We start from the raw sequence: 25,258 nt of genomic DNA on the forward strand, positions 1-25,258 counted from the left end.
CAAGGAAAACACGCTGGCAGACAACCTAAGCAGAAATATGACGGATCCACACAAATGAAAATTGCATCCAAAAGTTTTTACAGAAATAATCCAAGCATGGGGAAGGCCAGACATAGATCTCTTTGCCTCCCACAAAAATCACCAATTGACAAAATTCTGCTCAAGGATTTTCCATCCAAAGGCCTGGAGAGTGGACGCTCTCTCTTTCAGTTGGACATCAATGACAGTTTATGCCTTCCCACCTCTTCCTCTGCTGCTCAAAGTTCTGTTGAAAACCAGAGCAGACAGACCAAAGATGATTCTCATTGCTCCGGACTGGCCAAGACAACACTGGTACCCACTCCTGAGGAGCCTGACGCATTCCCCACCATGGACCCTGCCTCTAATGCCTCCTCTTCTGACTCGGCACAGCTTCAAAACTCTTCACAGCCAGCTAAAAACACTCAATCTAGCCGCATGGAAGATACCTTAGCATCACAACAGACCCTACTCTCCAAAGAGGTGCAGGATGTCATTTTGGAGGCCAGAAGGCAGTCAACTTGAAAAACTTACTCCGCAAAATGGAAACGGTTTTGTGTCTGGAATGAGAAAAAGGGCCAGGATCCTGGAAAACTGAATTTACCTCAAATACTACAGTATTTAGCTGAGCTGCTAAGCAGTGGACTTTCATTCTCCTCCATCAAAATCCATGCCTCAGCCATTTCTGCAGAATACAACACTGATCCACCCTTATTCTCTCACCCTCTCTTAAGACAGTTCCTCAGAGGGGCTAAGAATCTAAGACCCCCAAGGAAACAACCAATACCTGCTTGGGATCTCAATTTCATTCTGGAAAAACTGACCTTGCCTCCCTTTGAGCCAGCTGCCTCATCAGATTTGCAATATTTGTCCTGGAAAACAGCTTTCCTTCTGGCTATTACCTCAGCTCGTAGAGTTTCAAAACTACAAGCTGTCATGGCTGTGCAGCCATTTATCATCTTCCATCAGGACAGAGTTTCCTTACGAACCAACCCGTCCTTTATGCCTAAAGTGGTATCCAGGGTAGCTTTGAATCAGGCCATACACCTCCCTACCTTTTATCCTAATCCTCAAAACAAAGGGGAGAGATTACTACATTCCTTGGACATCCACAGACAACTACGTTATCTGGACAGAACAAAACCTTTCAGAAAATCAGAACAGCTCTTTGTGTCCTATGCTGTAGAAGCTCAAGGAAAGCCAATTTCGAAACAGACAATCTCAAAATGGATAGCCCACTGCATACGCTTTTGCTATTCTTTTCATGGCAAAACTGTACCTACAGGCATCAGATCTCACTCCACAAGGGCCACAGCTACCTCTGCAGCTTTCCTCAGAGGAGTTTCTACCAAAGATATTTTGGAAGCAGCCACTTGGAGTTCTGTGCATACCTTCTCCAAGCACTACCACCTACCACTATACTCCAAAACTAGAGCAGGCTTTGCCACTGCAGTCTTGCAGGGCATCCTGACTCCTACTTCCACCTAGTGCCTACCACCCCTTTCTTAGCTTTGGGATTCTACCCATCTGTTATGACTGCAGCTGTATGCACGATGAACATAGTACAGTTTTGTACTTACCATAAATGTAGATGTTCGAGTGCTAATACAGCTGCAGTCCAGGTTTCCCTCCCTCCTTCCCCTCTTGGGACAGGCCTATAGGCTAACACATCCTCATGCAACCTGATTGGGGTATTCATTTATGATGTATTTGCTTGCAACTACTGTATTTTGATTATATTGCACTGCTTTATTACACAAATTTATGTATTGCCTTCCTTCTGGGGGCACCTGACATCTGGGGCAAAAAAAACTGAAGAAAATGGCGTCGGCTGGTTCCTTTATACCCCTGTCGCACTGACGTCAGGGAAGAAGCGACGACAACCAACGCCGGACATAGACTTTGGAATTCGGCCGACAGAGGACCCACCTGACGGCAGGAGAACCCATCTGTTATGACTGCAGCTGTATTGGCACTCGAACATCTACATTTATGGTAGGTACAAAGCTGTACTTTATAACTGTCCCCTCTACTCTTCCCTCATCAGGCCAATAATAGAGTACAATGCTGCCTTTGGTATGTTCTTTTCCAAACACCTGCAGCAGCTGGACAGATCACAAAGGCTCCTTACAAAGATTCAGGGTCTTCCAAGATCTGTTTTGTGCAGACAGACTGAAATTCTCACTTTACTTTGTTTCATATGGACTGCTCAGAGGCAACCTGCGCCTTGCATGTAGAGCAATCTCTGACCCAGCTTTAATGGAAATGCTGCACATTCGCAAGTCAAATGGCACATGGGTCATTCGCACAAAGGACCTTAACCTGGTATGTGACATCAACAGAACTTGCTGGAGAGACAGGTTTGTCTCAGAGGTTGCCCATCTTTGAAACAAGCTTCCTATTCATGTTAAACAAAGCCCCTTGTTGGCCCTATTTAAGCGCAGTTTGGACAATTGGATGGGTAAACGGAAATTCACCCCGGGGGTTCCACCTGTGTCTCTCTTGGACAGGAACAGTAGGTGCTGATTTTAGTGTTAGCTTGAACCAGATACCAGTTAGCCTAGTAACTCCTATGATCCTATGATTAGCTGTCTGTATTGACTTGCGGTGGTACAGCGGTAGTGTTGTTGCCTCACAGCAAGAGGTTCTCCTGTTCGATTCTCGGCTGGAGTGCCTTCTGTGTGGAGTCTGCATGTCTTCCCCGCGGTCGAGTGGCCTCTGAAAGACATGCGTGAATGGGCGTGCCTTCGTTGAAGGTTGGACGTCGGGCTGGCAACTCGGCACCATAAAAATCTACTGCCAATCATTAGCGGACTGGAGTTCAGCTGTGGCGACCCCTAAGCAGGAAAAGCCAACAAGACAAACAACTGATTTGAGAGGGCTCCATGGATCTGGAGTCTGGTCCAGAGAGCACAGCATTATGAGAAAATAAGGGAAGCACTAGCTAGCCTGTAAAAATGTTCTCGGCCAGGGTAAATTTTGCTGGGCTTAGTCCTGCAGGTAAAGAGAAGGGAACTGACAGTCCAGGTCTGTTGTCATGGTAAGCATATAACTGTTTTTTTTTTTCTTCAGGTGGTGTCAAGAACTACTTTGAGGTTTTCGTCAGTTGTCTTCGTATAGAAAGGTCTTGATAAAAGTAAAATGGTACCTGGGCTAAGTAAGTTTAGTAGCCATGAGACAAAATGTAAATTATGAATGTCATTGTTCTGGGAAAAGATTATTCAGTTTCGGTGAAGGCCGACAGTGATACCCTCCATACTTTAGGAATAAGACACATTCTATGATAGTCTGGTTTCCCTGAAGATTGAATGTTTGTCTCGCTTTAATTTCTGATGGCACCTTTTTTTATGCAGTACGTAGAGTTAAAAAAAAAAAAAAAAGGGCAACAAAGCCTGTTTCTAGAATGTCATACATTGGCAAATGAGAGAGATTAATAGCTTGAGCCCAAGGTTGAAGTCTTGAAGCGAATTCTAGTATTACTCCAAATATTGTACAGTAATTATGGTCTTTGCGGTGGTGCAGCGGTAACGTTGTTACCTCATAGCAAGAGATTCTCCCGTTCGATTCCTGGCTGGAGTGCGGGAAGTGCCTTCTGTGTGGAGTCTGCATGCCCTCCCTGCGGTTGGGTGGCATTCAAAAGACATGCGTAAGTGGGTGTGCCTTCATTGAAGGTTGGGCGTCGAGCTGGCACCTCAGCGTTCGTGTAAATCTACTGCCAATCATTAGTGGACCGGAGTTCCGTTGTGGGGACCCCTAACTGAGAAAAGCCGGAAGACACACAACAACTTATGTTCTTTGTATACACCAGGTTTAGTTGCTTCATTGATCTTAAAAATTTTCAGTGTTATCAGTGTCCCTATACAAGGTGCGTCACTGGTATCAGACGCTGCAGTTTTGAGACCTTCTAAGTGCAGCCCATTGATGGTTTTAACTTTATGGCTTGAAACTTTATCACCTTTTTTAAACCTTCAGCTGTGGCAGACTTGAGGGTTTCTTAGGAACACTTCATTAGACAGTGAGTTATACACTGTGTGGTATGGTAAGTCACAAGTGGTCTCTGTCAACTGGATGTGTTGTTACGGAGGACAAATCTATGCTGTTTGCCCTAACTGGTCACAAAACGTATGTTGAAACACTCCAGTCATTCATCTTACCCAACACAGGAAAATAAAGGGAATCCTCTAGTGGATATCTTGGTTGTGTGTAGGTAGTGGAGATGCTGCTTTGATGCAAGTATTCCAATTAGAAAATCAAAGCAGCTCTTTTGCCTGTTTTGTCAACTTTAAAAGAAAAAAGATTGCGGATTTTAAAGCAGTCTTGTCAAAATGGTTAAATAACAGCATGTACTGTGTTTTCTGTGTGTCAAGCTGTGGCTGAAAAAGGCTGTTGATGCATCATCCCACTCAACAAGGTTATCAGATATGTCATTAGAAAGTAAAATATTTTTGTACTCAAGTTACTGAGAATCCAGTTTGCTATTCTGAAGATAAACCTGTAACTCGATTAATGTATAGAAGCTTGATGGCGGAATAGTTGCATGATAAAGCCTTGATTGTGTTTCTTTTCTTACAGGGCCAAATCATATGCCTCTTCAAGGATCTGGACCTAATCAGCCAAATATGCCAAACTCTTCTATGGGTATGCCTCCAAGTAACCATGGCCCCGTAGGAGGGTACAGTCATTCCGTGCCCTCTTCACAAGGAATGCCTGCTCAAAATCAGATGAACATGAGCCAAGGACAGCCAATGAGCAGCTATGGCCCTCGACCTAATATGACCATGCAGTCTGCTCAAGGTATTTGTCAGTAGCACACTATCTTCACAGTTTGCAATGCGCTATAAAAAGAATGCTGCCAAGCTAAAAAAAGATTAATTTTCACTTGTAGGCTTGTGTGAGACAATTTAATTTTAAGTTCACTAAGTATAGAAAAATGTAGTCTGTATGCATTTTGTTCATAAAATTTCTTTGACTGTAGATATCCCATCATGGTAAAAGGGAATACATTGCTAATGGAAGAGATTATGTAAACCTTAAACCGCAGGAAAAAAAGTAGACACCATCTTTCAAGCTAATCTGCATCAGTCCAGTACAGAAGTGAGAGAAGTGGGTGATGCTAAATATTTTACGTAGATCATGTTGATGAAAAGAATCTTTCTTTTTTTTTTTCTGTACGTTTGTTTTAAGCCTAACTGCCAAAGTATTTCTAGTCTTTCCTTTGAATTGAAGATGTCAGCATTTCAATTAGATTTAGATTACTTTTACATTTGTAAAAAATGTTTTGAAAATCTGGTTGTCAGGTGTTGCTGTTTATATTTGCGCTTAAAAGTCTGTGTTGTAATTGTTTTGTAGTGTGTGTAATGCAACGCAGTAAACCTTAGGATCTGATTAAGACTGGATCCATTTCTGTTGATCTCCATAGCACTTAAGTCATAAACATTAGGACTTCTTGTCAGATAAAACATTCTCAGGCTTCTTTCTAACCCTTCCCATTTCATCTTGCAATGCGTCTGCTGTGATAGTTTTAGTCAGAAGCCAGCTTGGTGGCATAGAGGGATGAAGCCTTGACTGTGTCTTAAACCGTCAAAGTCTGATTAGCAACTCAGGTTCCTGAAGATAACAGGGTGGATAGGAGTTCCTTTACAGGGGTTGTGGGGCCGTACTGGTGTAAGTGGGTAACTTTTCAAGCCCTGGTGTAGGCCGTGTCTTGGAACAGGTACTGAAATGGGTGGGTGAGAGGACCAAAGAGCCTTGAATAGCCTAGAGCCCATGGCTGATGTGTCCTCAGCTGACTACTACTCATAACCTTTCCTAGTTTCTAAGATGAAATCAGCATGGAGTTGGTACATGTGCAAGTGCATAAGTAGCAAATTGTTTATGGTCTTCATAGTCAGTGTTGCACTACTGATTCTTGGGTCTTCCTGCCATGCAGAAGCCCACAACTGCCCCAATTTCCAGAGTCTTTTCATCGTCCCAAGCCGATGGATGTCTGATGGCTGACGTTTGGACATTATGGTATAAGTGGGATGTCCATCGCCACCATCTTCACATCTTTCTAGCCACGCATTCCAATGCACTTCTTCGTTTACCAGATGCTTGCAGTCTGTTGGCTGGTTGGCTCTTCTCAAGAATTTCTAACAAATTATTTTCAGGTAAGTAACCAGATGGGGATTTCTATCTTCTGATTAATGTTCATACATTAAAGTGTGGAAAGCAAATCCCGTGTAAAGACTTTTATTCTTTTTGTCTGTTTAGTTTGGGACTTACTGACAATGTTCCCAGTTTTCAAGACTGTGCTTGGTTTAGAGCCAAGACCCTTAACTATAAGGCTGAAGTCCTAATGCCACACATGGAGTCCTTGGACCCAGTTCCTGCCACTTCTCTGCCTTCCTCGGCTTCTGCCATTACTTTACCAAAGAAACGGACAAAAAGCCTAAAGAAAAGGACTCTGCAGACAGTGGTGAATTGTGTCTGCATCCAAGTTGATAGACTCTGGTAAGGCACATTTGCAGCCTCCAATTCCAGTGACTACCAGGCTCGAGCCCTCTGGCATGACCCTTTTGAAGGCCACCATGGCAGCAGGCCAATGGATGTTGCTTTCTTCGTCTGTGTAGGTTGGGTCTGATGTCTGTGAGCAGGCTTCAGCTTCTTGACATTTGAATGTTGGTTACCAAAGGCGATGGTTCATCTTCCACTCTTTTTCTGCATGAAATGCATGCTAATAACCTGGACTGAGGTGACCACAGACTGAGTCCTGTCTTACTAAATGAATGGCTGAATCAAAAGAAACCAGTCAGCCTACAACCCCAGTTGTCTGCTGTAACAACCTAGGCTCAAATCAAGGACCTGCTAAAAATTACCTAGGAATTCATGGCCTTTGTGAATTCTAGATAGCCCAGCCAGGTACCACAGACAGCCCCTGTAGCCTCTCCTAGTAAAAGACCAAGATATGTCTCCTTTCAAGAAGATGATTCTTCAGGATCTGAGAATGAGGAAAAATTATCGTATTCTGAACACACCTCTACCATTAGTCATATTCTGATTATGACTTGGATGCATACTTTTCAAACTCCTAGAGCAAGAAGTCTGGGGAAATCCATGCATAGTGGGGGGGGGGGCAAAGCCCCCAAAATAGGGACACACTTAAAATTTGCTCTTAAAAACTTGGAAAGTTGATGGAATAACATGTTTTGCATTAGCATGAATTTTCGGAAGGGTATGTTGTCTGAAACTCAAATGTCTGCCATTATTTTCTGACTTTAGCCCTCAATGATTTGACAGTGATTTGCCAAAAAACACACACTTTTATGAGAAAAAAAGAGACAAAAATCTGGACATTCTCCAAAAATCTGTACAGTTGAGAGGTATGCTTAGCTGACACCCTCTCCTTTGTTTCTTCCCTGGAAGATTTATCCTTTGGAAAAGCATTGCACAAGATGAATGAGGCTTTTCATTGGGGGAGCAAGGAATTGTCTTAGACCCAAACTCATTACAGGCAGCTTCTAGGCCTGCCATCCTCCAGGTGACTAGCTATTCCCCCAGTCTGTGTAATATTAAATGATCTCTTTAAATACATCTCTGTATACCCAGATTTTCTGGCTCCAACTCCAAAGAAGCCAGTTTGTTTTTTTATAGAGTTTATCTCCACTCTCCAGAATACTAGAGAGATGCATACACACTCAGGTCTCAGGCTACCTCCTTACAAACAATCTCCTTCCCAATACTCAGCATGGTTTCTGACCAAACCATAGCACCACCACTGCCTTACTCTCCTTCACTAACACTATTCTTCAGCATAAAACCAATGGCTAACTCTCCTCTGCTACTTTCCTAGACCTATCTAAAGCATTTGACATGGTCCCACACAAACAACTTATCTGTCCTCAACCTATCCTTCTCTCAATAATTCACCAGCTGGTTTCAGAGTTACCCGTCTGACCGCCAACAATCCGTTGTATGACAGAATGACATATCTCCCCAACTACCTGTCTCCATAGGGGTTCCCAAGGATCCATACCTTGGACCCCTACTCTTCTTTGTTTTCACCAATAATCTAGCCTCTGCCACCAAACATGGCACACTCATACAACACGCAAATGACTCAGCCATCATCTGCTTAGCCCAGTCCCTACCCAAACTGCAAAAAGTCACACAGGAAGCCTTTTCCTCTGTTGAAACTTGGTTATCCGATGCCCAATTAATACTCAACCCAAACAAAACTAAACTACTACTCTTTCAACCCACCAAACATACTCAAAACAACTCTCACTTTAACATCACAGCAAAAGACAACACCACAATATACCCAACTGAACACACCAAATTGCGAGTAGTGGAAAAGAAAATAAACTAAAATTTGACATTCACATATCCATGACCATAAAAAAAAGTCCACAAAAAACTAGAAGCGTTATACAGAAATAAGCAACTTCTCAGCAAAGATTTCAATAGCAAATTCCCACCTCATCTCCACCCTACTTTATGCCTCTCCAATATATACCAACCTAAGGCAATGCGATCTAAACAAGCTAGAGATCTGCTACAACAAAATCGCCAAATTCGCCACGGGGGCATCCTACCGTAGTCACCACCGTCTCTCACTTGCTGAACTGGGATGGCTTGAACTCCCTCACCTCCTTCAGTGGTATCAACTCTCACTCGCCCACAAACTAGTAAACCATCCACTAAATGTCCCATCCCTCCAGAATCTACTCCAACCCTATCGCACCACCAGACCACTAAGATCCAGCAAAAAAAGTCACTTGCAGATCACTAAAGCTTATAACTCTGCTGGTGAAGCATTATTCTCTTGCACCATAGCCAAATTATGGAACTCCCTCCCACCCACAATTACCTCCGTACCATCATGTACCCGCTTCAAAACTTTACTAAAAGCGCACTTAAAAACATGCTGGCTATGCCCTTGCAACTCCCACTCTAGTATCACCCACTCCATCCAACCACTGCCTTTCTTTCCACTCCACTAACTACCTTGATTATAGCAAGCTCAGATGCTCATAAGCCTAGTACTTATTATACAGCAGGAACTTCTTATTGTAACATTTGTTAATGTCTATTATGTACTTCACAGATAAAGATTCTAGTTGTCTACTGATGTGCTATGTTCTTCATCTGTAAATATGTTGTAAGTAATTGCCATGTTAAATTGTTAATCGCTATGTAATCCAATGTAACTACTGTCTGTTTATTTTAACTGTGGAATTTCTCTCCCTGGGCCTCTGCTGAAAATGGTCCTATGTCCAGTCGGACACTCCTGGTCAACAAATAGAGTGCTTGACACACTCAAACTCCTGGACATAAACGCATAAGATGATCTCCTTGTAGTGCCTACTGAAATCAGTAAGGATGTGTCTAAACCTGCTGCTAGGCATCCCCTACCTAATGACTGGGAAGGTAGACGACTGAACAGGTTGGGGAAAAAGACTTGTAGATCTGTTACCCTCTGTATGAGGGCTCTCTAGTGCAGTTTCATTTATTAAAATGCTTAGAGTCCTTGTAGGAACAAATAGTTACCAAAAGAGAGGGCATGGCAAATAAGGCCTTACTAAGGGACCTATACAGGACACAGCTAGAGCAGCACTGCAGGTTTCCAGGCATTCCCCAAATGTGGTTATGACACATTAATTACATCATGCAGTGCAGCTGCTACTAGCTGTGTTATCCACCGGTTCGCTTAGCTGAAGACCCAGCCACTTATTCTGACCAACTAAAGGCTGAACTCTTGGATGCCCCATTAGATAAGATTCCCTTCTGGGCCTACTGAAGAGAAGGTTTTCAAGAAATTGGACAATAAAAGAGAAGAAAATAAAAACAAAGAATTTAGTCTCCAACTCCAAGACATTAATAGAAATTATCCTCCTAAGCTTTGGCCTCTGCCTCTTGGGCAAGATAAGGGATGGCCGCCTCAATCAAAAAGGCCTAGACAGTCCAGAAGATGGCAACCTGAGCACCACCCTAGACCGTTGGGGGAGGGGGGTCCCAACGATGCTACCTCCCTTAACAGAACATCTTGACTGTGCACAGCACTCTCCCCTTCTTCCTCTCCCCCGTTCTACTACCAGGAAGGGTGACTGACTTTCTACACCAGTGGAAACTCATCACCTCAGACCAGTGGGTACTAATCATCAAAGAAGAGATTGAGAAAGGCTTCCCTTTTTAGGAATACCAGAGCCACCAAAAGACCAAGAAGGTCTCCTTCTCCTCATCTTGCAAAAAGTCTTGCAGTAGGAATCAGTTTAACCATTCCCTGTGGGAAGGAGACAACAGGGTTCTAATCCAGGGTGTTTTTAGTCACAAGGAAGGAACCTGGAGGCCAATTTTAGAACTTAAATGAGTTCTTAAACATTCTCATTTTCAAAATGCTGACTCTTCAAACGCTGCTGCTCTTGATCTTTCTAGGAGCATACATGATTACAATAGATCAGAAGGACTTTGATCTTCATATTCCTATGTCAAAAGAACACCGGAGATGCCTTTGATTCGTAACGGCATGTTTGCACTTCCAGTTCTGTTCTTAACTTTTTGGTTTATCCACTTCACCCAGAGTTTTCATCAAATGTCTAGCTCCAGTTATAGCACATTGCATAATACTAGGAGTGCACATTTACCCATACCTGGACTGTTATGTCATCCAGGGAAAAACATCCTGGAACTTCAAACAACCTTACAGGCTACCGTGGACTGCTTTCATAAGGTTAGGGCTCACCCTCCATTTCCAAAAGTCCCAACTTCAGCCTCAGACAAGAATTCTCTGTCTGGGTGCACTGATAAACTCTGAACAACAGAAAGGCTTCTTACCCTAATACAAGGTGTCCTTGTATAACTCGCTATCTGCTCAGCTTATTGCCAAGGCATACAGTCACAGCAAGGGAATATCTAAGGGCCTTTGGGTTCATGGCATCATGCATCCTTATGATTCCCCAGGCAAAAATGCAAATGAGGAAACGTCAGCAGTTCCTGAAATACACTTAGGAGCAACACTTTCAATCCCTGGATACTCTGGTGCCTCTCTTACTATGCTTGAAAACAACAACTTTGTTGGAAAGACACCATCAAGCTGAATGTAGGCGCAGCTTTTCTCTACCAGAGACCGACAAGACCATCACCTCGGACGGTTCCGAAAAAGCATGGGGAGTGCACTTAAGACCTATGAAGGTGCAAGGTGTCTAGACCCCAAAGCAAAGAAAACTTCACATATCAGAAGGACTTGCTTGCTGTTTTCCTAGCAACGAAAACTTTTCAAAGCAACTTATCTTCAGGAGCACTGCAAATTTGGGCAGACAATACCACAGTTACGTGATGTATAAATATGCAAGGGAGAACTCAGTCTTAAATACTGTGTAGTCCATCAATAAAGATTTGGCTTTTGGCAAAACAATTGCAGTTGACACTGATAGTATCCTACATCCAGGGACAGAGGAACACCTTAGCAGACTATTTGAGTAGGGACTTTATGGACTCCAGTGAATGGATACTAAAAAGGGAGAGCTTCCTGGACTTAACCCACCCCAGTATAGACCTTTCTGCCTCTCACCAGAACTTCAAAGGTTCTACTGAAGAACCCAAACATAGGGACATAAAAAGCAGATGCTTTCTTCTTGAAATGGACAAGACTGTATGCCTTCCCACTTTTCATCTGATTCTCAGGCTATTGATAAAGGTGAGGTCAGACAAGCTGTGCATGATACTCATAGCCACCTTCTGACCAAGGTAACATTGGATTTCCTAACAGTCACTGCTGCAGTTTTCCTTACAAATGGGATTCCCTGCCATGAAGCCCATCGACCAGCCAGTTTACCTAAGTCTACTGTTACTTTAAGGTACGCTGAACATCGCCTGCACACTCCTTGTGTAGGGTAGGGCATAAAGGTGACATTTAGGTGTACTGTCCTCAGAACTTCTTTGCCACCAGTCCGAATGCCGTTTTAACTGTCGGCCTGTTACCTCTATCCGTTTTTCTGTTTGTTGGCATTCCTGTGCTTACTCCTATTTGCTGGAGTCCTCACAATTGCAGATGAGTACCCAGTTGGGATTTTGGTTACTTTTTCTGATTGTTTTGTGCTGTTTGGGGTTAATGTCATCCAGGAAGGATAATGCCAGTGTGGGAGACTGATTCCCCATAAAGACCGCCACGGTAAGTGTCTTTTTTGCCTAGGTGCTGCTCACGACCATACATCTTATTCAGTTTGTCAGGCGTTTTTCTCCAAAACTCTTTATAGTAGGGTTGCTTCCCTTTCCTTCTATCTTGAGAACCAGCATCTTAAGCTTCTTGCTGCAGATACTGCAGATGGAACTTCTGCCCTGAGGGTCAGACATCAGGGAAGACTGTGCATAAGGTAAGACTGGAATCTTCCACTGTCCAGCCTCTGCCGGGAGTTCTGTTTTGTCAGATTCTTCTACCACATCTGGGTTCGAGGCCAGTGAGGATCTGGAGGGCAGCACATCCAACAAGGCTTTGCAGGTGTCCGTTTTGGGTGTTCGGAGAGGAACCACAGTTGACTGTTTCTGAGAGTCTAGAGGGGTTCCGCAGTTTCTCTTTAGGGAAGAGGTTCCTACTGCAGTTGTGGAATGCCGTCCTGAGTCTGGGCCTTCTCAGCTTTCTAGGATAGATGTCCCCGTAAAAAACAAATAGAAAAATAATCATGTTTCTTCTGCTCCTAGGATCCACAAAGTGAGTGGCAGGCCTTTACTCAAGTTATTTAATGATTTACTGTCATTGAGGCCACCTCAAGGGGCTTCCGTTCCTGCTCCTCCTTGGTCCTCCACTTCCCCTAAAAGGCCCAGAGAATTGCATTCTTCTGAGGTGGATTCTGATAATGACTCCCTAGTTTATTCTACCCAAATTCCTTCTTTAGACTACGGGTCTGAGGAGGAGGATTCTCATACTCGAGATAGTCGTCCTGAGGAAATTTCCTTTGGGGACACTGTCTAGGATGCTGAAAATTTTTTTTAAGTGGGATTGTGCCCAGGTTTGGGATATCCATAAGAGGTACTATGAGTTACTGCAGATGGGAATCTCCTAAACCTGAGGCCCTTCCCCCTGTCTTGCCTGCTTTATTGGATGTTGTTTTCCACTGCCCCTGCTCCCAGGAAGTCATAGGTTTTATAGGGTGCCTGAGGATTGTTCCTTTTTGTTTAAATGCCCTGCTGCTGACCCCTTTGTGGTATCTGTAGCCTCTGATAAGCCATCTCAATTGCTTCCTTCATCCAAGTTACTGCCTTCTGACAAGGACAGTAGAACCATGGATAGGCTAGGTAAGAAAGTTTATATTTTGGCTACCTTAGCTTTTAGGGCTATTAAATTGTCAGATCCATATCTCTAGATATGTCTTGGCTCTTCTTTCCCAAGCTTGTCAGATTCTCTCTTATCTTCCAGACTGAGTAAATATGCTCTTTCTTTGCTTGGGACTTTCTTTTCAGGTAGTTCATCATTCTATCAAATGTAGTTATGATGCAGCAGATGCCCCTTCTTGGGCTGCTACTTCTGGTCCAGTTTTGAGGAGATGTTCATGGCTCCGGCTTCAACCTTTGCCTGATGATACTGAGGCTAACTTGATGGATGCTCCTCTGGGTAATACTCTCTTGTCTGAAGTGACTGCTGGTTTATTTAAGTCTCTTCAGGGCAAATGGAAGAATTTACAGGAGCTTAAGCATGTCTTTGTTTCTCCTGTGCCTAAATTTCAGCAAAACTACCCATCTGAAGTAGTTAACTTCATTTGTCCATCAACCTATGGGTTATCGGATCCATATCGGATCCGAGCCGGCAGCTTCCAGCAGCTAAGATCTGAGCTCCAAGCTCCTCCTCCTTACCCATAACCCCCTGCTTATCCCTTCCTGACCTTAGATCTAGTTTGCCGCGGTTCTCTCAGCAGCTTGATTGAGCTTCCAGACGTGGTAGTGTTGGTTTTGTGAGAAAAAAACTTTTTTCCTAGTTTAAAAAAATGTTTGTGTGTGTGTTAGTATAGTTCTCCAGTAGCATTAACATTTTTCTTTTTCTGGTGTTATTTCCTCCCCCTCGTGTACGCGTTAGGGTGTGTGTTTTGGGGCCTAGCGAGTGTGGTGTTTCTTTTGTAGGTATGGAGGAGGCACCCAAAACTTTCTTTTCAAAGTGTACCGAGTGTGGCCATAAGCTGTCCCCAGCGGATGGACACACTTGGTGGGTTTTATGCCTTGGGGTTGAACATCTTTCCACCGGCTGCACTATTTGCGTAGCGTTCAACCCCAGGGCCCTCGAGGACCGGAGGTCGAAGCTGTTTCTGGCGGGACTTCTGCCCCCGGATTCTGCTTCATCCTTCGGTCCCTCCGTGGCACCTGCCGTGGCTGCGGCAGCGCCACCTGCTATTCCCCTTCCCCTGTCCCGGGACTCAACCTCCCACCTTGGGCCAGGAGGAGAGGGAAGCCAGGAAGGAGAAACGCCGGGAAAAGCACCACAAGCGGCGGGCCGAAGTTTCTGCATCGGCCCCGCCAGCCAAAAGGGGTTTCTCCTACTAGGGCCTCCGAGTCTTCTTCCGGGCTCCGATCTCCCCGCTTTTCACCGGGGCCGGAGGAGGAGGAGACCCGGTCACCTTCGAGGTCATCGAGGCGGCACTCCCGGCCCGCTTCAGTGGCCTCATCAAGGTCTACCCGCAGTATGTCCGATGTAGACTTTGACCGGATGATGCGTAGGTTTCTCCAGGCCCAGCTGCAGATGGGAGTGCTCCTGCCCCCTCCCCCTTCCGGGGGGGAGCTCGACCCCCTTTTTCGCCGCAATTGCTCCTTTTCTGACCCACTACTGGGGTTCGGAGCCGGTTAGCGTCTGAGCCGGGGGACTGTTGGCGCCGATAGTATCGGGTACTTCGGCGCCGATGGCACCTTCGAGTCTGTCGGGTCCATTTTTTTCGGATCCGAGCTCTCTGAGCCGAGATATGAGCTTCAGATCTTGAGGTGTCGGTATGGCTTCGGCTCAGTCTTGGTCGGAGCATACTGGCCTTTCGGATCCGACTGAGTCGGCGCCGGCTCCGATCCGCACGTCGGATCCGAGGGAGGGTCTGCTCTCTGATCCTAGGGAGAGCAGCTCTCCTTCGGCATTCGATGTCGTAGAGAGGGTTTTGTCGAGGGACTCCAAGCCCCCGGCTTCAGCTACGGCACCACCCTGCACACCCTCTCAGACGGGTCCACCTTCCATCACCCGGCCCCAGGGACAGCCTGCTCAGACGTCCCAGATAGTTCCTTTGTTGGAACAGGATGTGGTTGGTGAGGCCTCTTCGGACAGTCCCCCCAAGGAGGTCCCTCACAAACGGAAGTGCAAGAGGAGGCACTTGGTCTCCCCTGAGTCCTTGACAAAGGACACAGATTTGGAGGAATGGGAAGGTTCCCTAAGGTCACCCCCCAAAGACGTCTTTCAGAGACATCATGGTGATGCTTCAGATCAGAGGGGGGTGGTCCCCCCGAGGAGATCCCTCACAAACGGAAGTGCAAGAGGAGGCACTTGGACTCCTCTGAGTCCTTGACAGAGGACACAGATTTGGAGGAAGGGGAAGGTTCCCCAAGGTCACCCCCTGAAGACGTCTCCTTCGGAGACGACATGGAGATGCTTCAGATCAGAGGGGGGTGGTCTGTCCCAAAAACCTTCCTCTGACGAGTCTGTGTTACTGGAGGCGTTTGAAGCAGGCCCGTCTACCTCTTGGGTGTCCCTTCCCGCCGATCCCCTGGTAGACCTGATTACTACCAGGGCATGGCAGGAACCGGACACTGTGGAGCCCATTCCAAAGAGGCCGGACAAAATTCTCAGCTCCCCTTCGGACAGGTCATTTTGGAGCAAGGGAGCCCCGGTAGATGCCATGTTGGTGGCGGCCGCCACCAAAAGGGAACTGGCCCAGGAGAGTTCTTCTGTCCATCCTCCAGACAAGGAGTCTCGGACAATGGACCGTCTGGGGAAGCAGGTGTTCGCTTCAGCCACCTTTTCTGTGAGGTCGCTGAACTATGTGGCACACGTGATACGGCTCCAGCGGGATCTTATCAAAGAATATGCTGGGTCACCCCCAGAGTCCATGTCGGCGGAGGACAAGAAAGTATAATCTACCCGAATGGTCACTCTCAAATCTGTCTCCAATACCTCTATGCAGCTACTATCACATGCCACGGAAGGAGCCGCTAGAGCTAGCGGAGCAGGCGTCATCCTACAGCGACAGGCATGGCTCCGTCATTGTGATTTCGCGGAACCTTTTAAGGCATCGTTAGCAAATGCCCCGTTTGATGGTTCTGCCCTTTTTGGCAAGACCGTACGCGACACACTGGTCCAGAGCGAAAAAGGCTGGAAGATGTTGTCTGCCGTCGGAGTCTGCTTCTCTGCTCCCCAGAGGTCCTTCTCCAGGAACCAAAAGGGACAGAAGAAGATGTGGTTCCGGAAGTCTCAACAGTCCCATTTCGCTCCGGACCCCTCGTCCTTCAGAGGAGGACAGGGTGGACGCCGCCCTAGAGGCAGAGGGGGCCCGAAGAACTTTGGGTCCAGAGAACCTTTCTCTGATCGGCCCACGCAGCAACGCTGAGGGGTTACCCGACTGCTCCACTCTGGAGGCAGTCTGGGGGCATTTCTCGAGGCACCTGGCAGCTTGGGAGTCCATTACAACAGATCGCTGGGTGCTTCAGATCATATCCAGAGGCTACAAGATCCCTTTTCTCAATTCCCCTCTCAGTCCCTGAAGCCTCCCCGATGTCCCACCCAATCAAAGGGAGGTGGCAGCCGAGGAAATACTCCGGCTGCTAGAAAAAAGAGCAATCCAGCACGTCCCCCCAGACCAGTCCGGATCATGCTTTTACTCCAGGATGTTCATCGTGCATACAGCTGCAGTCATAACAGATGGGTTATCCTGTCGTCAGGCGGGTCCTCGGTCGGCCGAATTCCAAAGTCTAGGTCCGGCGTCGGATGTCGTCGCTTCTTCCCTGACATCAGTGCGGCAGGGGTATAAAAGAACCAGCCGACGCCATTTTCTTCAGTCTTTCTTGCTGCGCAGTGCCCGAAGCAGAAGCAGTTCGCAAGTGCCGGTCAGCCAGTCCTGAGATTACGAATATTTTTCAACCGAAGTCTTCTTGAAAGCTAAGTACCCCATTGGGGAAACTTTTCTTGCCTCAGACCAATGTCAGACAAAGTTAATAATTGCATTTCATGTGAGAAGCAAATAACGCATAAGGATTTCCATTCCTTCTGCATTCCTTGCTTAGGCCCAGACCACGACGTCTCGACCTGTCGTTTTTGTACTGGCTTCAACAAACGCACTATTAAGCGTCGGGCGGAGTTCGCCCAACACTATTTTGGCAAAAAATTTAATTACATTGTCGTCGGATACCCTGACTCCAGTTTTGAGTAAAAGACGCAAAGATAAGGACCGACATACGAGGTCCGCGACTTCTACCGACACCACGCTAAAGCTGACTACAGGTGCTCCGGTTCTCAGCGAGGCGCCTATGCAGCCCCTGACTACCGATGATACTTCTTTAGCGGTGTCTTCTGTGCCCGAGGTTGCAGGCTCCTCGGCCCGCACCCTGATTACAGATACCGACGCCACTCTTGGCGGGGAAACTCAGAGTTTAGACAGGCCTGCCACCTCTCAAGGTGTCTTCAGGCCTTCTTTTTCCATTAAGGCTTACACTAAATCTAAAGCAGCCATGCAAACTAAAAGACAAGCTCCACAGGGCCCCTCTCAAGGCCCCATGCCTAAAAAACAGATGCTCAAAATGGCTGAGGATTTGATTACTCTTATCAGGGGTTCTCAAACCCCCTCGGACAAAAGGCCCAGAGTGGAGGAGGAATACCCTTCCTCGGACCAGGCCTCCATTACTTCAGAACATTCTGAAGACCAGGAACATTCATACTCCCCTTCTGAAGATTCTGATGCAGAGGAGTCCATTCCCTCTGTCTCCCCCCCTGAGGACTATTCTTTTGGGGAAACCTTGCATACCTTGAGGGAACACTTCCACTGGGAAGGCCAAGATTACTCAGATTCCAAGAAAAGGCTCAGGGATTTCCTCTTGCTCCCTCAGCACAGGCCTCTGGCTATCCCTCCTGTCTTAGACATACTAGATGATGTGTATTCAGAGGCCAACCTTATCCCAGATTCTTTACCACCAGCTCCAGTTAAGCCTGACCGGTATTACCGGGTTCCTGATTCCCACCAATTCCTATACAAAAGCCATGCTGCTGACCCGGAAACTATTTCACAGGGTCCCAAGGGAATTAAGGCCTCTACTGCCAAAAATCCATTACCTTCAGAGAGAGATTCCAGAGCTTTAGAAAGGTGGGGGGAAAAGGTATACACCTCGGCCACTTTAACCATGAGGGTATTAAACTGTCAGTTCCATATGTTAAAGTATCAACAGTTTTTGTTCTCAGTTGAAAAACAAAATGTCACAACCTGAACAACCAGACTTGAAGGAGTTGCAGGATTTGTTGCATAGTGCAGAACAAGTGGGTAAACATACCTTGCAATGTGGTTTTGATGCTTTAGAGGCCTCATGTAGAGCTGCTGTTACAGGGTCCGTCATACGTAGACATGCTTGGCTCAGAGCAAACCTTACCAGATCATGTCAAAGCTAAATTACTAGATGCACCTCTTCAAAAAGATGTATTGTTTGGTGTTAAAGCTGAGGAGGTATTAAAGAAAATGGAGGAAAAGGCAAGATCAATGCAAACAGTGAAAAATTTCCTACAGGTACAACCTCCACGTTTCAGTAGAAACTGGCCTTCAAAAAATTGGTCCTTTCCAGCCACGGACAGACCTCAAAGAGGTTGATACAGGCGCCCGAGGGGTAGAGGGCAATCTCAAGGATCATTTAGAGGCAGACAATGGCAAGCACCTACACCAAGAGGTGGAGAGGATAGATCACAGCCATTCAGAAAGCAGACACAATGACTTTCCCCTCTGCATGCCAAGCAAAGCTCTAATGGCAGCACCTTTAGGTGGAAAACTGGCATTATTTTCGAAAAATTGGCATATTGTCACAAAAGTCAAATGGATCCTGGACATTCTAGACAGAGGCTACAGATTCCACTTTCACACCCTTCCAAAAATGAGAGGCATGCCAAATCTGCCACAAAATCAAAGGGCAGAGGCACAAAAACAAATTTCAGCTCTCATGGACATAGGTTCATAGGTTCATACTAGGCTATCTGCCCGAGGGCATTTACAAGCCTAGCCCATTGTTTTGTGGCTTACGCCACCCCTTTAGTATGGGGAACTATACCCATTATTTTGCTGTGCCTCTGTCGAGCAGTGACACTGAGGTAATCCCTGGGGTATATCTGCGATCTCCCATCCATTGGTCAAGATTTCTCTTGAACAAGGCCAGCGAGGTGCTCTGCCTCACATGTACCGGGATTTTGTTCCACAGCATAGGGAGTCTTTGGGTGATGAATCTATCCCTCCAGCACGTCCTATTAATAGCCGTGTCGAGGTTTAAGTCTCCGCCCTTGTGGCTCTGATGGATCTAGATTTTTGAGGTGAAGCATATTCATCAAATCTGGGTTTGACATGGCTTTGTATGTTAGGCAAAGGTCACCTCTGAGCAAGCGGTGGCGACTGAATAGAGCTGGAGTTCTTTCAGTCGGGCAGCATAGGACAGATTTTGAGACCCTTTATCCTTTTGGTGAGGAACTTTTGTGGCCTCTCCAGCTGCTGCAAGTGTCGGGTCAGATACATTCCGAATGGGGCATTGTACTCAATCATTGGTCTGATGAGTGATGAGTAAAGGGAGACTATGACCTCCCTTGATCTAGATGAGAATCCCTTCATGATAAGGTGGGCAATGTAGAAGGTCTTCCTAACTACTTTAGCTACATGGGTGTCGAATGACAGACTACTATCAACCTGGGTCCCCAGGTCCCTGATAACTTCTTCTGTGCTCAGTGGATTGCCACCTATTTGGTAGCTAGGGGTAACCTTGTTTTCCCGAAGGGTATGACTATGCATTTTTGGCATTTAACTTTAGGCCGTGGCTCTGGCACCAGTTATCCGTTTCTGTGAGACCCTTCTGAAGGATATCTGTGTCAGATGTGTTTTCTACTATGGCCAGTTTGCAGTCATCTGCAAACTTTGTCAGCCATAACCCTCCTGTGTTTGCTTGTACTGGAAAAGTAGATGCCAAACAAGAGTGGGCCCAGGACTGAGCCCTGTGGGACACCACTTGTGACAGGCTTTGAGTCTGACATGGCGCCAGCAACTCTGACCCTGTGGGTTCTGTCACTCAGCCAGTTTGCAACCCATCTTGTGATGTATGGGTTAACATTTAAGCTGATGAGTTTTTCAATGATACCCGAGTGGGGTATTGTATCGAAGGCCTTAGCCAGATCAAGGTAGGCTGTATGGACTGCCTTTCCCTCATCAATGGCTTTGGTGACTGTTTGAAAAAGTCAACCAAGTTTAAAAGGCATGATCTGCCTTTGACAAAGCCAAACTGGGTTGGATCCAAAGTCTGCAAATTCCTATGTCTTTATTTATGAGGTCCATTATGATCCTCTCCATGGCTTTGCAGATAAGGCTTGTCAAGCTAATGGGCGGTAATTTCCAGGGTCGGTGGAGGCACCGCCTTTGTGAAGTGGGACCACAGTTGCAGTGCGCCACTCCTGGAGTGCGTATCCAGAGGTAAGACTTTGATTGAACAGCTGTCCTAGCTGTGGGTTTAATTCCTCATTGAGTTGTGGAGCACACAGCCGGGACACCATCAGGTCCCATGGATGCTGTGTTTTTGCTTTGGAGTGAGCAGTTCTCACTTGGGCGCTGGTGATGTTTGGTGGGCTGCTATCGTTTGGCATAGATATCTCTTCTTTTGTGGGTGTGAGTTTGCACTGAACCTGTCAGCCAGTATGTTGGCAATGTCTGTAGGATCAGTAATCTTCACATTTTGAACTAGTTCTGAGCATATCTGGGAGTTTCCTCCCAGGTTTCTAACATAGCTAAAGAAGGCCTTATGATTGTCTTTTGAGTCTTTAGCTATTTTTCTCTCGAAATTTGCTTTGGATGATTTTATGAGAGCTCTTAGTTTTTTACTTATAGTGATCAAGGGTGTCTTACCTTTTAAGGATTTTGCTCTATCTTGTAGTAGCTTCCTCCTTTTGTTGTAGAGTTTGTTTATGGCTGGGGTCCACCAGACTGGACGCTTGCCTTTGGTACAAAGAGTCTTTGTTTTGCTTGGGATTGCCTTATCCATGCAGTCCTGCAGGTGCTGGTAGAAGGCATTTGTAAGTGATTCAGCGGTTTGAGTACTGTTTTCCATGGCTCGGGGCCTTAAAGGAGACCACACTAGTCTTTAGAAGTGTGAAGTCGGCTTTTGAGAAGTTCTTTACTGTGGTCTTTTTATTTCAGGTGGGGGTGGGATGAGGACCTCCAGCGAGATTAGTTTGTGATCTGATCTCACCAGTGAGGGGTATACTTCGGTGTTGAACATTGTGCTCCCATGTTCGTGATGATGAGATCAAGTATGTTATCTCCTCTTGTGGGGATGGTGACTAGTTGTTCCATGGCATTTGAGTTTATGAATTCCAGGAACTTTTGGGCTAGGGTGTTTGGGCTTGAGTAGTGTTCCCAGTCTATATTAGGGTAATTGAAGTCACCTAGTATGATGGTGTTTGGTGATACATTTATCCCTCTAGTGTTTTCAGGAAGGCCATGTGAGGTTCCTGAGTTTGTGAGGGTGGCCTGTAACATGCTACAATTTGCAGAGCAGTCTTGCCTATGGTTAATTGCACCTGGATGGTCTCTGATGCATCGTGCGTTGCCACCAGTCTTGAGGTGTGGGTGTCCTTGATGAATATGGATACCCCCTCCTTTCTTGGTATTGTCCGGATTTTGGGGCGGAACGCATGATATGAGGTAAAACCTGATAGCGCTGGGGTGCTCTCAGGAGCCTTGAACCAGGTTTCTGTCACAGCACAGACATCGATGTTCTCCATACTGAGAAGGGCCTCGAGTGCGTGCATTTTGAGATTTAGACTTCTGGCATTGAGCAGCATTACCCTTAGTTTTTTCCCTTTTTTGTGTTCTAGGGTGGTAGGTTTAGAATTTGAGCCTTGCCTAAAAAAGGCACTATGGGGGTGGCAAGAGCCTTTGCCAATATCCGGAATCCCAGGGGTGACAGGTGCAAGCCATCCCTTGCGAAGCAGCGTGGCTTATCCAGCATGTCATCCCAGGCAGACAGACACTGGATCCCCTTTGAATGACACCAGTGTTTAAGCTGATCATCTTATCTCTGTATTGTGGCATCATTCTTGGTGAAGGTAGGATACTGCTCAAGGTCAGGGTCATACCTGCCTGGGCTACATAATCAGAGAGCTCCTCAATGTCTCTCTTCATGTAGTCCAAGGAGGTACGTCTCAGGTCGTTTACACCAGCGTGGACAATGACTGAGTCATATTTGTACCTGCTGTTGAGAGACCTGAGTGCTTGCGTTATGTGGCGGATTCTAGCGCCCGACAGGCAGCTTACTGTGACCTTCTCCTTACTCAGTCTGGTGAGCGGGACGTCAGTGTGTCTGACTATGGAGTCACCAATGACTAGTGTGTCTGGCATTGTGTTTGGCCTTAAGGGCTGTGACTGTTTGACACTCTGACTGTGAGGTCTATGTGTTGCAGGTGTTGTGTTCTGAGGTGGTGGTTGTTTGGGTGTCTGCTTTGGTGGCCTCTGCTGTTTTGGTAGATTTTTGATCAGAGCCTCCGAGTATGTCTTTGTGTGTTTGTGTGTGATTTGAGGTTGTAATGGTACTATGTGAGACTGGGTCTATAGTGTGTGTGGTAACCTTCTCCTCCTGACTGGTCTTGCCAGTCCTATGTTGAGAGAGCTCAGCCTCCAGTTTGGCCGTATAGTTGCATCTCTCGCATGTATTTGTGTTTTGTGGGAGGAGGAGAGGGTTGTCTGTGTACATGAGGCAATTGTAACATTGCCTCAATATTCCCAGGTTCACCAGCTGAGCAGGAGAGGACACTAGCAACTGATCCCTCGACATGCTAGAAGGATAGACAAAAAACTTTACAAAGATTCCGGGGGACGTGGGTGACCGAGAAATGGGGGGTTGCCTTTTTGGGGTACTATCTATGACAAGAGTGCCGTATCAAGGTAATAAGTACTGTAGGAGCAAGTGCTAGGTTTAACAGATAGAGAATAGTCTACTTGGAGTCAAGTAGAGAGGATATTTTTAGTTATAGGATAAGCTGATTAGATCAGTAGTATAGTTCGAGGGAGGTAGTTTTAAGGGAAAATTTGAAGAGTGGACTTTAGGTAGCCCGAATAGTTTAAACCTGCTTAACCGGATCTGCCCTAGTGTGCAACAGTGGCAACTCCGCGCTAAAGCGTGCTTTATAGCAGGGGGCTGGAAAAGACAGGAAATGACCCAAAATGGCCAATAAACTACAAGTTTCTGCCTTAAACCACTCCTCTGAGGACAAACAGGCAGCTCAGTACTCCCTACTCCCACTAGTGAGTAAAGAAACTACCCCTTGACCAAACAAGGAAAATGGAGAAAACAGGAACCAAGACAAAGCCCAGGGATCAGCAAAATCTGATCACTGGAACAAACTATTAGAAAAGTATGGAAAACAAGAGTATTTTTTTTTTTTTCAAGTTTTTTTCAGATAGGCAGAAAATACAATAAATGCTGTGTTTTTCGACTAAATGCTATCAAAAGCTAGTACATGAAAGCTACATGAAAGCTATTCAAGAGGTACCTGCACAAGAACAGGGTCAAGGTTTTTATTCCAGACTATTCCTAGTACCAAGGAAGGACAAAGATCGGAGACCTATTTTGGACCTATCCATCCTAAAGTTATTTTTGTTTAATTTAACTGTTAGGCTAACACACTCAAGTGCGCTAGCCATTTTATAGCATTTACTGTTTGCTACTGTATCTTTTTCTTCTGTCTCTGTAAAAAAAAGAAAGAAAAAAAAAATATCCTCGTTTTCCCGCTTCTCTGAACTACAATAGTCCAGTCTTCAGATTTTGCTGATCTCTGGGCTTTGTCTTAGTTCCTGTGCTATCCATATCCTTATTTGGATAAGAGGAAGCTTCTTTGTTCACCAGTGGGAGTGGGGAGCACTGAGCAACCTATTTGTCCCTAGAGGAGTGGTTCCAGCCCAGCAACTTGTAGTTTTTTGGCCATTTTGGGTCAATTCCTGGCTCTTTTCAACCCCCTGCTATAAAGACCGTTTTTGCGCGAAGTTGCTCATAGAGCAGCATCGGGCAGCGCTGGTTAATCAAGTTTAAACTATTTCTGGCTCCGTAAAGTCTGCTCTTCAATTTTTCCCTTAGAACTGCTCTACTTGCAATCTAAACAGCCTATACTCTATCTGAAAAGCTCAGCACTTGCTCCTAAAGCTTTTTTTATACAGGTAAGGCACTCTTAAACAAAAGAAAGTACTTCATTCACCTAAAATCCCTTGAGTACCCATTTCCCTATAGGTCCTTTCAGACTCAGTTACACAGCAATCTTTTCACTATTCTAGCATGTCGAAGGGACAGTTGCTGGCGTCCTCTCCTGTTCAGCTGTGGCGTCATCTCCTGTTCAGCTGGTGAATCTGGGAATCTTGAGGCAATGTTACAATTGCCTCATGTACACAGACAACCCTCTCCTCCTCCCAACAATTACAAATATATGCGAGAGATGCAACTATATAGCCAAACTGGAGGCTGAGCTCTCTCAACTCAGTACTGGCAAGACCAGTCAGGAGGAGAAGGTAACCACGCACACCACAAAACCAGTCTCACATAAACTATCACAACTGCAAACCAAACACATAAACACACAAAAACATACTCTGAGTCGCTGATTAAAAATCTACAAAAACAACAGAGGCCTCCAAAGCAGACACCCAAGCAACCGCCACCTCAAGACATAGCACATGCAACACATAGTTCACAGAGTCAGTGTGCTAAACAGTCACAGCCCTTAAGGCCAAACAACATGTCAGACATACTTGTAATAGGTGACTCCATAGTCAGACACACTGAGGTCCCGCTCACCAGACTGAACAAGGAAAGAGTCACAGTAAGCTGCCTGTCGGGAGCTAGAATCCGCCACATAACACAAGCACTCAGGTCACTCCACAGCAAGTAAAAATATGACTCAGTCATTGTACATGCCGGTGTGAACGACCTGAGACGTACCTCCCTGGACTACATGAAAAGAGACATAGAGGAGCTCTCTGATTATGTAGCCCAGGCCGATATGACCCTGATCCTGAGCAGCATCTTACCCTCACCA

At 45.9% G+C, this 25,258-nt stretch overlaps 1 protein-coding gene across 1 annotated transcript in view; it reads left to right on the forward strand.

The window, feature by feature from the left end:
* Positions 1 to 25,258, forward strand: part of LOC122797057 (protein SSXT-like) — a 1,137,981-nt gene that overhangs the window by 106,890 nt on the left and 1,005,833 nt on the right. Inside the window, exon 2 of the mRNA XM_044065833.1 lies at positions 4,591 to 4,812. Coding sequence (XP_043921768.1) covers positions 4,591 to 4,812 — 222 coding nt within the window. The remainder of the gene's footprint in view (positions 1 to 4,590; positions 4,813 to 25,258) is intronic.

This window comes from Protopterus annectens, chromosome 3.part0 (assembly GCF_019279795.1).
Source record: "Protopterus annectens isolate FY-2018-M chromosome 3.part0, PAN1.0, whole genome shotgun sequence".
Lineage (NCBI taxonomy): Eukaryota > Metazoa > Chordata > Ceratodontiformes > Protopteridae > Protopterus > Protopterus annectens.